The sequence below is a fragment of the Balaenoptera musculus genome, chromosome 5, assembly GCF_009873245.2.
Source record: "Balaenoptera musculus isolate JJ_BM4_2016_0621 chromosome 5, mBalMus1.pri.v3, whole genome shotgun sequence".
Lineage (NCBI taxonomy): Eukaryota > Metazoa > Chordata > Mammalia > Artiodactyla > Balaenopteridae > Balaenoptera > Balaenoptera musculus.
Window position 1 is genome coordinate 118,364,695 of NC_045789.1, and position 14,019 is coordinate 118,378,713.

General features: G+C 36.7%; 1 protein-coding gene across 2 annotated transcripts in view; it reads left to right on the forward strand.

Annotated features, from left to right (window-relative positions):
* SYNPO2 (synaptopodin 2) overlaps window positions 1-14,019 on the forward strand; it is a 168,018-nt gene that overhangs the window by 118,880 nt on the left and 35,119 nt on the right. For both annotated transcript variants that reach the window (XM_036852115.1, XM_036852114.1), the window contains exon 2: window positions 12,973-13,124. In XM_036852115.1, coding sequence (XP_036708010.1) covers window positions 12,973-13,124 — 152 coding nt within the window. The remainder of the gene's footprint in view (window positions 1-12,972; window positions 13,125-14,019) is intronic.

Sequence of the window (14,019 nt, forward strand, 5' to 3'; positions counted from 1 at the left end):
ATTTTATGACCAGCTAGAGAATAAAAGTTATACTGATAGTTGAAGTAAATCAAAATTTGAATGTGTTGTTATATTTGCATTATACATTTAGCACAAGTACTGTCAAATGGTACTTGGAGTTTTTATATGGCCGCAGGCTACATAGAATGGTTTTGAAGAGCTAGTTAGTTGCCTGCATGATCTGCTTAGGGATAAAATCTGGATTATAATTTTCCCCATAAGCGGCCTTTAGCAGCATTCTAGCTTATATTATGTTCACCACTTCTAATCCAGAAAGTCTTGACTTTGGATCATGTTTGTTTTCAGAACCATAAAAATTATATAGTTAAAATAAAAGGACGTGCAAAAAAAAAACCACTTAAAATAATGATCATAAACTCATCTTCTAGTCTCCTTGAAAAGTATGGTTATTTGAAGCTCAAAAGAGTTAATAACATAATCACTTGGAAGAAAGTCATTCAATGAAGATCTGCCTTTTCGTCACACACACACACACACACACACACACACACACACAGAAAAATGGTTGGCCCCTAATGTATTTCCCTAAAGTATTCTATAGAAAATAATACCAGGTTGTGTCAAAGAACAGGCCTCAGGGTTCCCTCGGAAGTTTGTTAAAAATGCAGATACATAGGTCCCAGCCCCCAAGATTTGGTTTTTGTGGAAGATAAGGGAATAAAAACTGGATTTCTGCATTTTGAAAGTCCTCTCCATAGAGTCTGATGTTCCCAAAGGTTATAAACCACTGTCCTAGAAGGCCATCACTGGTTGACAAGCCTTTAGAACAGCACAGTCTTGAACCCTAATGTGTATATGAATCACCAGGGGATCTTAAAATGCCGACTTTGGTTCATCTGGGTTGGGGGCTGGGATTCTGTGGTTCTAACACGTCCCCAGGTGGTTCCAATGCTGCTTGTCTGTAAACCTCACTTTGAAGAGCAAAGATGGTATTTTTCTAGCCATTTTGTAGGTGAGCTAACAGGCATTTGTTTTGAAGTGCTTTACAAGAAACTGCAGTATTAATAGGAGGCAGCATTGCATTGTGAAAAGATTGTTCATCCAACAAGCACTGACTGAGAATTTGCTGCATGCTAGGTTCTTAGGCCTTTGTGTTTCTGACTCCCCTTGACCCTTCCTCGTGAGGTTAACATTTATGTGTCCCTTAGAAAATCTTCCCTCCTCCAGTAATCCTTGGCTGTGACGCTGCTGTGTGCTCCCCCTGCATATTGCGTTCACTTTAATCATAGCAGTTGTCATACTGGGTTACACTTATCTACTTTCTTATCTGTCTTAGAATATAAAGTTCTTGAGGGCAATACTCATGATTGTACTTCAGACCTCAGAACTCTGTCCATGAAAGACAATCAGTGAATATGTAGGATTATTACTTAACTAATTAATTAAATAAGGTAACATAAGCAAAGCCTCAAGCTCCAACTCTATTCCCTTTGTAAATTCAACACTGACCTCCAGCTAGGTAAAAAGTGAGAGTAGCTGAGGGCTCTTGCCTGTCTCTGGAAGGCTCTCCTTGGCTGGCTCTGACCCAGAATTTTTTGGCAAGGTGATGACATTCATGTAGGCTCTCCTTAATCAGAAATAAATAGGAAAAGAATTGGTCAATTCCAGCAAGGAGCATGACTGGTTTTAAAATGCATCAACAGAACACTTACATGGACACAGAGGGCACTTGGCATGACCCTGATCTCCCTTCCTGAAGTACGGGATTTGGCAATCCACTTCCATAGCCTACCCAGCTCACATGGAGCTTCCAAGGCGGACGGAGCACATAGGAACTGCAGCAGCACCTGTGGTAGTGCCTCCGCTCCAGCGCCTCACACTGCTTCTGCTCATGAGCTTATCTCCATGAAGTGCAGCCAAACCCACATAAAGTTTTATGTTTTACTGGTTGCCTGTGACCTTACCTCTCATTGGGCCAGGGGACTGATGGTGAAACGGAGTGATTCGCAGGAGCAGCTGCAGAGTTGCTTATTGAGTCGTGGTGTGGCCATCCCCTTTGCTGGGGAAAACTCAGTTACCTCTCATGTCCAGTATTCAATAGGACCAATTCTCTTCCACAAATACAGTGGGAATTTCCCATTAATCACATGATACTTTTGTAGTAATCTTAAACCTAAAAGAGACTACAAAGAAAGAATACATAGAAAATAGTAGGCTTGGGAGCAACTATTGGCCCATTGCTGAGGGAAGTTGAAACAGTCTTTACTCATATTGACATTTATTTAGCACATATTTATTATATGCCTATTTATGCAGTACATACATTGGGTTATAAAAGATACAAAGATCTTTGTATTGCAGTCACAGCTCTCAATGAATTTCAACTAGCCGGTAGTTTGGAAACTGAATGGAAGTTATTTTTGACAGGAATAAAGACGCAAACTTAGAGAATGGACTTGAGGACACGGGGAGTGGGAAGGGTAAGCTGTGACGAAGTGAGAGAGTGGCATGGACTACCACCAAAGGTAGTGGCATACACTACCAAATGTAAAATGGATAGCTAGTGGGAAGCAGCCACATAGCACAGGGAGATCAGCTCGGTGCTTTGTGACCACCTAGAGGGGTGGGATAGGGAGGGTGGGAGGGAGACGCAAGAGGGAGGAGATATGGGGATATATGTATATGTATAGCTGATTCACTTGGTTATAAAGCAGAAACTAACACACCATTGTAAAGCAATTATACTCCAATAAAGATGTTAAAAAAAAAAAAAGCACCCTTGACACTCCAGCCCAGTTAAGATTTTATTCTCCCCTTTGTTCTCCTCTCTTCTGAGAATGTACTTGGAATCTGGGCTGAAACTGCTTGCTTCTCCATTTCCCCAGATCACCAGAGTGATGTTTTATCTGAATTCATGGTTGTGGCATGCTCTCTTAGCACATGATTTTAAAAGGTATCACTTCCTGGCTTCTGTCAGCCTTTCTTCCCTAGGCTGGACCTTACTCTTGTTTGTCTCTGAATTGCCTTTGATGAAATTTCCTCTTCTCAAACTCAGATACCCAAGAGGGCAAAGATGCGTATCACGCATCCCTGTCCCTTTAGATGAGTAGTTCTCAAAGGGTAGTCTGCAGACCTCTAGGGGTCTCTTAGATGCTTTCAGGGCATCTGTGAGATCAAAATGATTTTCATAATGGTACTAAGACATTGTCTTTTATCACTCTGTTGACATTTGCACTGATGGTGTAAAAGCAAAGGTGGATGACACCTTAGCATTTGCGGCAGTGACACCTACCTGTACTAGAAGTCGTTGTATTCATCACTGTCACCATTTGACTTAAGAAACAAGATGCTGGTTTCATGTAAGAATGTCCTTGGTAAAGCAGTAAAAGTTTGCACTTTATTAAATCTTGAGCACACATCTTTTTAATATTCTGCGTGACAAAATGAGGATACATGTAAAGCACTTTGAATGTTTGTCTTGAGGAAGCACTTGCATAATTTTTTGAATTGCAAGCTCAACTAGTCATTTTTTTCATGGAACATCATTTTTACTTAAAGAATGACTGACAGACAAACTCTGGTTATTTAGACTTGGGTATTCAGCAGACATCTTCTGGAAAATGAGCAAAGTGAGGCTGTCACTTCAAGGAAAACAACTGACAGTATTTGAGCTTTCAAGGGAAAATTAGAAAGTTGCACCTGCCACCGTGAATTTGACAGCTTCCCAATACTTAAAGACTTCTCTGTTGAGATCACTGATGATATTAAGGAGTGTGATTTTGTATACTGTATGATTAAATGTGTCAACGTTTGGAAGATCTGCATAACTCAGTGAACCAATATTTTCTGAACAACTAGTGCGTGATGTAACAGAATCATGATGGGCTAAAGATCTATCCAAAGTGCAAAACAGACTAGAGAATTTTAATATAATGAAGTATGAAAAGTTCATTGCTATGGTTTCAGATTCCACATTGCAGTTTGAGAAATTGCCACTTACTGAGTTTGATGTAGTATCAAGGAATATCCAAAATTATCTGAAAAGGCTATTAAAATACTCTTCCCTTTTCTAACTGTTTATCTGTGTGAAGCTAGATCTTCTTCATACACTTCAATCAACACAATGTAACAGAACAGAATGAATGCAGAAGCACGTATGAGAATTCAGCTGTCTTCTATTAAGCTCAGACATTAAAGTGATTTACAGAAATGGAAAACCATGTCACTATTCTCATCAAATTATCTTAGTGTTAGAAAACATGATTATTTTTCATAAAACATTTGTGTTAACATACTGTTCTTATTTTTAAATTAATTAATAAACAAAAGATTTAAATATCTTTTTATTTCTAACATGGTGAATACCAATAGATAGAACCCACAAGAACAAAATATTTTTTAAGTACTCAATTATTTTTGAGAGTGTAAATGGGTCCTAAGACCAAAACGTTTGAGAATTGCTGCTTTAGGTCACACACTTTTATATACTAATGATTGACTAAATGAAGTTCCAGTTAACTAAAACTTTGGAGGAGGTTATTTAAATTGGTCCTTCCCTGAAAGGGCATAGTCCTTGATTAACATTCCCGGCCCCTGCACGAGCATATCTAGAACTAGGGAAAAACAGATACATTTTTCTGGGTACATGAGGCATATTCAGTGTCTGAAATGAAACCATTTCAGTAAAAACACCAACACAAGCAAAGTATTAAGGACCTCAAATTATGAATTCTAATCCAGTTCCTTCACTTTATTAATATGGCAATGCCTCAGGCCTAGTTCTACCTTTAAATAAAAAAACTTCTATTTTAGCTGTTTAGAATGGTACTCTTTCTGAAAGATGTCACATGTGTTTTTGCATCTAATTAGTCTAGTAAGGTGATTTAAATATTTTAAATGACTTGCGATCATTATTATTAATGCCCATTATTTTACTCAAATACAGCAGGCACTAAGTCCCATTGAGCACGTGAAAGCTTTTTACACTTTCATTAAATGTATTGAGTTTTTTTTTTTTTAAGATTTTCATGTGTTTTTAAATGTTGCCTTTCGCTTCCTTGCTTTGGTGTTAACTGTAACATCTTTATACAGTGTGCATGTTTGTCTCCCCATTTCTAATTTTCTGTAAACTAAACAAAAAAGCTTATCAGAATTGTTTAAAATTGAGCAAATAGACTGAAAAATGATCCCAGACACTTACAGTGATGTACAGAAGTTTTAGTGAGCTTTATTTTTTATTGTATTTTGACCACTCAAAAGACTGTTAAGCTTACTTAGTTTTTTAGATAACTAAATTCCTAATAGATGAGGTACTGCAGCATAATAATCATTTAGTTAATTGTTGGGCATGCAGTTAATAAATATGAACAGAGACTTGAGAAACCCAAATAGCGAGTTCTAGTTCTGCTGCCTTTTCTGAGTCATCCTGATTATACTGACTACTTGTTTATCTAATCTTTTAGGTTTTACATGTGCTTTTTCAATGAGGTCTTTAAAAGTTTTAAAAAAATATTCTGTATAAATATTTATAAAAAGAATCTGCCTATAGTTCAAAGCCTCTGTGCAATCTTTCACAATTTAATCCAACAAAAGAGCAGACAGGGACATGTCCTACCTAAGGCTCTGGTACATCAGTGTTTTTCTGAAAGAGCTGGGATGTTTACATTCTTAGGGAGGAAAGAAGAGCAGAGAATACCATTCCATATTTGTACTTGTTGGTTTTTTAGCATCATGGTGGCTGCTTTATAACAGCTCATAGCAGTTATATTGAGGCAGCGTTTCTGCCTGTGGAATCACATTGGTATGCAGATTCTTAAGTATGCAGCCCCATGGATTAGGGCCCTCATTCCTGTTAAAGAGAGTTATTTACTTCGGGAATCTTTCCAAAGTTGCTACTAGGAATGCTTTTTACTTTTATGGTGACTTGGTCCCTAAGGATAAAGACAATCATCCAAAAGGAAAACTTTTTGCCCAGTATCTGGACCTATATCACTGACCAGAGCAGAAAAGTTCATAATCTTCAAAACTCAATATGAGAAACAGGTTATTGAGTTTGAATTGAGGAATTGAGTATAGAATAACTGAAAAATCCTAGTGTCTACTTGTATTTGCATCCATGACCCAACTTGAATATACAGTTTAAGAATTATTTTCACTATTTTTAGACAATTTGTATAATTGAATTTCTTATTCAGTTCTTCATATACTTATCAATGCTTTAATGGAGAAAAGCCTCGCTTCATTTTAGGAATTATCTACTCTCCTTTTGAAACATCTGTCTGGACAACAGTGCATATTAATAATCATTTTACTTTATTCCCTCTAAGTTGTTCACAAAGCTTTTATTTCTCTCATATTAAGTTCCTAGTACGTACTCTACAGTGGTTTTTCTGAACTTCATTGTCCTCAAGTTTTAATCCCCTTCTGCCTTTCCTCCTGTATTCTTAGCAGATGGTGACCTCATACAATTTATCTGGTGTTAGTTCCTGCATTGTCTCTCCTGTCTGTCTTGAAATATCAGCATCTCTGTCCATCTTTTTTTCTTTTCTGTATCTGAGAAATAGTTGCTGTTTTACCTCTTGTCCTTTTTTACCTTCTATGTTTGCCCTTGATTCTATCTTTCCGTATCAGCTCAGGGTTCATTTGCAGGAAATAGAAAACTCTCTAGTTAGTTTAGGGAGAAAAGGAATATAAGAAGTACTTACAGAATTGTTGAAAGATCTGGAAAGGCAGGCTTTAGGCAGGGCCTCCAGAAATGACTTCAAAACAACACTGTAGAACCGGCTACCCAAGGGATTGGCAACATTTGCCACAATCAGGAAGCTAAAGGAGTCAGGAAGCTATTGGGCTGGCCCAGTGCTAGGTCTAGGATTACACACTTTAGCTGTGATCTGGGATTAAGAAGCTGCCAGTAGAACTGCTGTAGCCAGAGGAAAATCATCTCCCAGATCTGCACCAGCAAGATAGATGCCTCACAGTCTAAAGCCTCTCTCCATTTAATTCAATTTCAAGTGCAAGTTTCTTGCAGGTACACCTGCTTGTTGAAATTAAATCACACCCAGAACCCTAGCAGAAGGAGAGCCTGGGAAATGTTATTTTATCTTCTCAGCCTCTGTTGCACACAAGGCACATTCAAAAGGGCTTGGGACAAAAGTCGAGCAATCCATTCAACTCTTTGCCACAGTCTTCTCTGACTTTTTATTTACTCAGTTACTAGTTATATTTCTTGTTTGTTTTTCCCGTAGTCTAGATATGTCCTCAAGTGTTTTTTTTCCATTTTACTGTTTGAATTTCTGCACTGAATTCCAAGATGGCTTTTTGCTTCCTACAATTAAGATTTTTCTTGGGTTATTATTATTTTTATTCCATTGTGTTCTGGTCCTTGTTTTCTTTTGCCTTGTCATTCTGAAACTGTTATATTGCTATTTGCTATTGATTTCCAAAAATACTGTACCACTGTGAACGTGAATTCCCAACAACTTGTAAACTCAGTTTTGTTATTAGGAAACCCCCCTTCAAGGGCTGAGGTTGGAGTTCAGAATTTGGAAAGCAAGCCCATTAAAAGTAGGATTATTTACTTATTTCTAAAACTTTAACCACCATCATTGCTCTTGCTGTACCTTCCAATGACCATTCTGACCATTTCACTGGACAGCTGATAAACACAGACTTACCTAAGTCTTTGGTTTAAGAGCCAGTTGGGGTGAGGGAATGCTTATTAAATTTTGTCTTAGAAGTATGAGGGAAGTTTTGCCAAAGGCCTGAAGTGGAAAATTGAGGAAGGGCTGGGGCTTCAGAAAGAGCTACTAGATCATAGACTATTTTCCAGCTTCCATCAAAATGTTTTTACTTGTCTGAGATCATGTCTTTCATCCTGTCTTAGTTATCTCCAGGTCCCAAGACTTTATTTTATGGATTAAGTATAGCCCTGCATAGGATAGGTTAATTTATGCTATCTTCTCTTTCTCTTTCATGTGTTTTAATACATACAGTAGTGGAATTTAAAGAGGAGACTGTCTTGGTTCTACCACTTACTCTGACATCTTCCAAGAGGACGTGTCAGTGAATTGTATGTGAAAATGCAGCCCATGAGACAAGATTTAGTTTTGCTAACAGGAATCTGACACACTTGATATGTCATATATACAACAAAGTAGTTTAAGTACAAGGTTCTGTGAGAACTCAAACCTGGTACTTGCTTTCTAGTCAGTTCTGGAAGACGTGGAAATGAAGCAATAATAAGTTAATAGAAATGGAGCTTTTTTCATTTTACCAGGGAATTATTTATCATAAAAGTAAATGAGCATAGCTGACATTCTTCTCAGATTTAGTTTATGAAATGAAATAACGTTGTTAAATGTCCTAAAGAAGCCTTAACTTTACATTTTCACTTGGTTGCAGTAAAATAAATCTTTCCTGACATGGATCAAGGGGCTGTAAACAATAAAACACAGTATTTGGTAAATATCTATGTTACCAGTATCTCTCTTAGTTTTGTGCTCTGATTAAATTGAGAGACACTGAAAGGGAATACAGGATTTATGGATAGAAACTCACTCATCTGACTAATGTATTAGGTGTGGAATGAGGTCTCTAAGGGAATGTTTTCAAAGAAAGGGAGTTATATTGCATGCTCACATAGGTATGTTGTTTCATATCACAGTTTGCAAAACACAGTTTTATTCAATTTTGAATTTGTAACATATTGGGTCATAAATTGACAATTAAAAATTAAAGATTGAAAAATCTTTAAAGAATATTATATATATATAACTCTTAAAATAATAAAAGAGGAAGAAGAAGAAGGAAAACAAAATAAACAAAACCTGTCCTTCCCAACACTGGTTTATGGACTGACCAGGCAAGTTTTTGTCACTTCTTCCTAGTCTCTCCCATTTCCTCCCTGACTTTACTCACTGTAGGTCAACTGTTATTGCACTCCTCTCTCTCTTCACTGTAGGGCTCATGGTAGAGAATTTAGACTATCGACTAAGTAGGCAATATGTGTAATGGTTAAAAACACAAGCCCTGGGGTCAAAATCCCTGTGTTCAAGTTCTGGTCCTAGCTGTGTGATTTTAGGCAAAGTACCTAACTTTTCTGAGTCTCTGTTTTCCGATCCATAAAAATGAGAGTAATGACAGCACAGCTGAACACATACAAGTAGAAGTACATTTATACTTCTCATTAATGTTTTATAGAGATAAATGGTTTAAGGATGTAAAGGGCTTAGTATAGTAAGTGCTCAATAAAAACAAGCCACTAATATTTAAATATTTGTATTATTATCTCTGCTGGGAAACAATAAATAGGCTTGTATTCTCTTCCATATTTCAGTTATGAAATGTGTACTTACACATTTCACATAGGAAAAGATAGATGAAACATTGTTTATCTTAGATTATGATGAGATAATGCCAAGTATATGGATAAAAACTGAAAATAAATCCAGATATTTTCAAACATCTTATAGACAAAGTACTAACATTTTACAGTTTTTCTTTTTACTTGGCATGTTCTTTGTGTGTGTGTGTGTGTGTGTGTGTGTGTGTGTGTGTGTGTGTAGAAAGTCAATGCATTCTTATTCATTAGTCCCTTCTTGAGCACTTCTATGAGCTGTATGTGCATCATGGAACTTAACACATATTATTTCTAATCCTTATTAACCATCTAGAGAGATCAAATTTATTAGTTCTATTTTACACTTTAGAAAACTAGAGCTTAAGGATGTAATGTAACTCATCTAAGTTCAGAGAATTAGCAAGCATTGGAGCCACACAATTGAATCCTATGTCTTCTTTCATCAGAGTTGGTGTTCTTTCCCACTAGGACACACATTTTATGAATGTAGGACTAATGGCTTGAGGAGAAGACTGGTTGATAATTTCACTGATAGAGATTCAGCATTATAAATAGTAATGATTTTTATATGCAAACTTACTCTTTTTACTGACAATGTATTTCATTTTAACAAGTAAGAATGTTTTCAGGGAATAGAATTTTTACTCAGATACATAATAATGCACAATTATACAAATTATAAAAATACATAATTATACACAATATAAGGTAAAGATCTTTTGTACCCTAATAAATGTTTATTCTTCATAATACACCTATGAACAGAACCACATTGGTGAAGTTGGCGATTGCAAGGGATATGTTTGGGCATAACTGACTCTGGCATACAACCATTGTTTAGTTTAGTCCTATTAAAAATGGAGAAAGAGTAGTACTTTAGAAAAGTCTTTGCAGCAAGGAAAGTATCACCATATTTAACATGGTTCTTGAGGGAAAAAATATTTCCTGCTGTTCAGACAAAAGTAAAAGGTCAGCTAAACACAATCACAGCAGTTGATTCCAAATGTTGACCTCAGAATGTATGCTCTGAAGGAATGCTAATGGCTCCTACCATAGTGCTTTTGCTTATTTGGATACCACTAAAAGCCTCACTTGACAAGCATAATGATGAACTGCACTTTCCCCATCAAGCAACACGTGTTTGGATGATAGACAGCTCTGTTAAGTTGTGGATTTGTTTATTTTCCAAGGACCAATTTTTCATCTTGCTCTGCAAACCCATGAAGCTGCTCAAAACTCACACAACTTATTGCTGATAAACGGAACCCCAGCTTCAAGATTGGGCCTGGTGGGGGCCGGGGTACAGGGTATAATGACGCATCTGTTTTATCAACATAAAACTCCCTTGGTTCTCAAAAGGATGAATTTTCTGTTTGCACTCTAGTACATCTGACTCCACTGGATGAATGGTTTTATGCTTCAGAAATATGCTTTATTATCCACCTAATCTTATTTTATTTAAAAAAATTAAATAAATTTAAATGAAATGTGAATAACTCTATTCCTAACTTAAATGTTCATTGTTGAGCATTGTTTTATTCTTATTAACAACTCTCTCATGATTCTTTATTTTAATAATTTCATGCAAGACAGCAAAACAAATATATTTGGCAGTCAGTAAACAAATATTTTTCAAAACTGGGTGAAATTCTCTTTCTCATTGCTTTTGTTGCTTCCTTATAGCCTTGGAAATATTGAGTTCCTTTAATTTTTGCAATAAATTAGTGTGTTCTTTCAAAACAAAAGGAATGAGATTGATTTTTCAGAAAAAGGGGAAGGCCTTCTTATAATTTATAACAATAAAAGGATAGACCCTCCCAGAACAAAACTAACTGAATCACTTCAAATTTCAATAGCATCATTGCTTTGGCACTTAAAGATATGCTTCTGCTTCCAAGAGTATCATTTAAAATATAAATGCACTTGGAGATATAAACTTTAAACCTGTTTCAGTCAGCATATTAATTATCATTTAAGACCTTAGCAAGAATTTGTAGGCATCTGTTAGAGATAAATTGAAATACATTTTATGCCAAATCAGAAATGAGCCTGGCTATGAAAACATTCTTCAAGAAGCACTGCTTACCTGGATTTGGCCTCTTTGGACTCAGAATCTTAATTTTAATAGTCAAACAGGGATCCCCTTGGTAGAAAATGTATATAAGATTATCTTAAAGTATTCTTAAATTTGAGATTGTATGATCATGATACTTAGTTCATTGAGAACTATTAAATTCACGTTATAATATGAAATCTAAACACATTAGTATCACTTAGGGTCCCAGCAGGAAATAGGTGGCCTGTTCAACAGAGTAATTAAAGATAATGTAATGCAGGGACTAAAGGCAGGCTCAAGTGAACCAACAAATGATAATGAAGCACCCAGAGATCAAGAGCAGGAAGCTATTATTACCCTTAGGCCTGAAGATGCACAGAGATGGCGTGTGTTATTGGAATATAACAAGAGTTAAGGCACGGTAGAGGGACAGACGGACAAGAGCTCTAACTGTCTAGATCAAGGAGCAAAGCCATTGCCAAATCGTGGCCCAGCAGGTCTTGCAGGGAGAACACCTCCCTGACCTCTCATTTCCCTTGCTCTTTGATCTCTTACTGGGGTTTCCGATTGACCAAATCCAACCAGGAGTTGGCAGGCAAGGGAACTGGGTCACTGCAGTCTCTACAGGCCAATCCTCCCACTGCCATAAAGAGGCGCCAGGGAGGGTAGAGAATGGGCCTGGAAGGGCAGACGGAGAATAACCAGCACAGCATTTTACCATAATCATAATTATACAGAATGTAAACCTCCAGGAATAACTGAATGTGATTCTTCACTAAGGACTGGTGGGAGCTCTCTGTTGCTATTCTACTCCTCTGAATTTCTCTTCTTCCAGGATCTGAAGGTTCTCTTCTAGGTTTTTAGTCATTTCTTGTCCCACTGAATCTGTGCTGGAATAAGATGCAATCCTTATAGCAGGGCTGTTTCTATTTTTTTGCAAAATAATCCCTTTTTTTCTTTCTTTTTTGCTAAAGTTTGCTTATTATCAAGTCTTGAATAGTTGATTTCCATGAAGGATTTCTCCCTTTGACGTAATTCTTAATATCCTGCTGCCTAATTTCCCCATTTTACTGGGATGGCTTTCGTCAGTTCATTGAGCTGTACAGCTCCCTCCTTAAATTGATTGTCCTGCCCTACATGTCCTTCTTACATTTGGTGTTCCATCCACCCTGGCAATGAGAAGGGCTTTTAAATTTTATTTTAATGGGAGAAGCCACTTTCTGATTGGATCAAGCTTCACAGTGTGAGATAATTATTTTTAACGTATAATCAGTTTAAACATCTGTCTTCCTCCATTCTTCACCATTCTTTATTTCTGTTTTTCTAGTTCCTTCACCATAGATTTGACTTCCTTTTTTTCTGTTTACTTAGAATGCTATGAATTAAATGTTGACATTATGGTGTATAATAAATTGTGTGTAACGGGTGAAAAGTGTTTAAGATGGTCTTATAGGTTAACAGGTAAATTAAAAATCAGGGCTGCTTTTACAGTTTGCAGATCTATTTACCTCTCCCAAGTAAAAATTTCTCAGAGATAATGGCGTGTTTTTTTATGTTATATAATTCTAACTATTGCCTCCTTTTTCACTCCACTCAGATCCGAAGCCAGAGCAAAGCCTCCGGGTCTGGGCTCTGTGAGGGGGATGAAGTGGTTTCTATCAATGGCAACCCTTGTGCAGACCTCACCTACCCAGAAGTCATCAAGCTCATGGAGAGCATAACAGACTCTCTCCAAATGCTCGTCAAAAGGTAAAAAGATTTGTTGGAATGTATATTTTTTCCCGAAGCTACATGGGAAAGCTTATAGCTCCTCCTACCGTATAAATTGTTATCTATGGGGAAATGAGGGTGCTCTGTAGGTCAGTATAGTTAAACAGAAAAATCAAAGTGTTTGAAAAATGGCAATTCTAATCAACTGAATTTTCTGGTTAATTGAGAATTAACTTGAAAATTTTGTTTCAAGAACTCTGTTGAAAATCTTAGTTAGGTATTTTAGACTACTTCCTTAGGAAGCTCAGTATATTGAACATAATACTTCTAGGTCAAGATTTTTTGGTGGGTCAGGATCACTAAATTATAATTCCTAGATTCATAGATTAATTTAAAATGTTTAAATGTCACAATATTATACTGTATAATATTTATTTGAATAGAAAGAGGATGCCTAGGAGAAAGAAAAGAACCAAGAAACCCTTAAAAGCAGCCCAGTTTCTGTTTGCCAGAAAAACCAATATTTGGATATGGGCAAAAGCTGATAGTTAGTTTTTGGACTATCACTGCAAATCACTTGTCAATTTGATCTCTCCTAATACCACCCTCCTCACCTAACTGCTTAAAAATGCAGAAGTAAACTTTAAACATAAAAACAAAAGAAAACAATGAGGGTAATCACAAAAAACTATAGCATCAACATTTTTACCATGTGCAAATTGCAGTACAGTCCACATTAACTTTGTAAATGAGGCCCTGACCATGGCATTATAATGAATCCACAAAGGAACACTCTGGCTTCCTAGAGAGCAGCCTTCAGAAAGACAAGAGGAGGACTCTTCCCACAGAATTTCAAAACCTTCTAGGTTTTGCCTTAACTCTGCGGAAAGACTACGTACAGCATTATCCCTCTGATAATCATTCAATATGATTC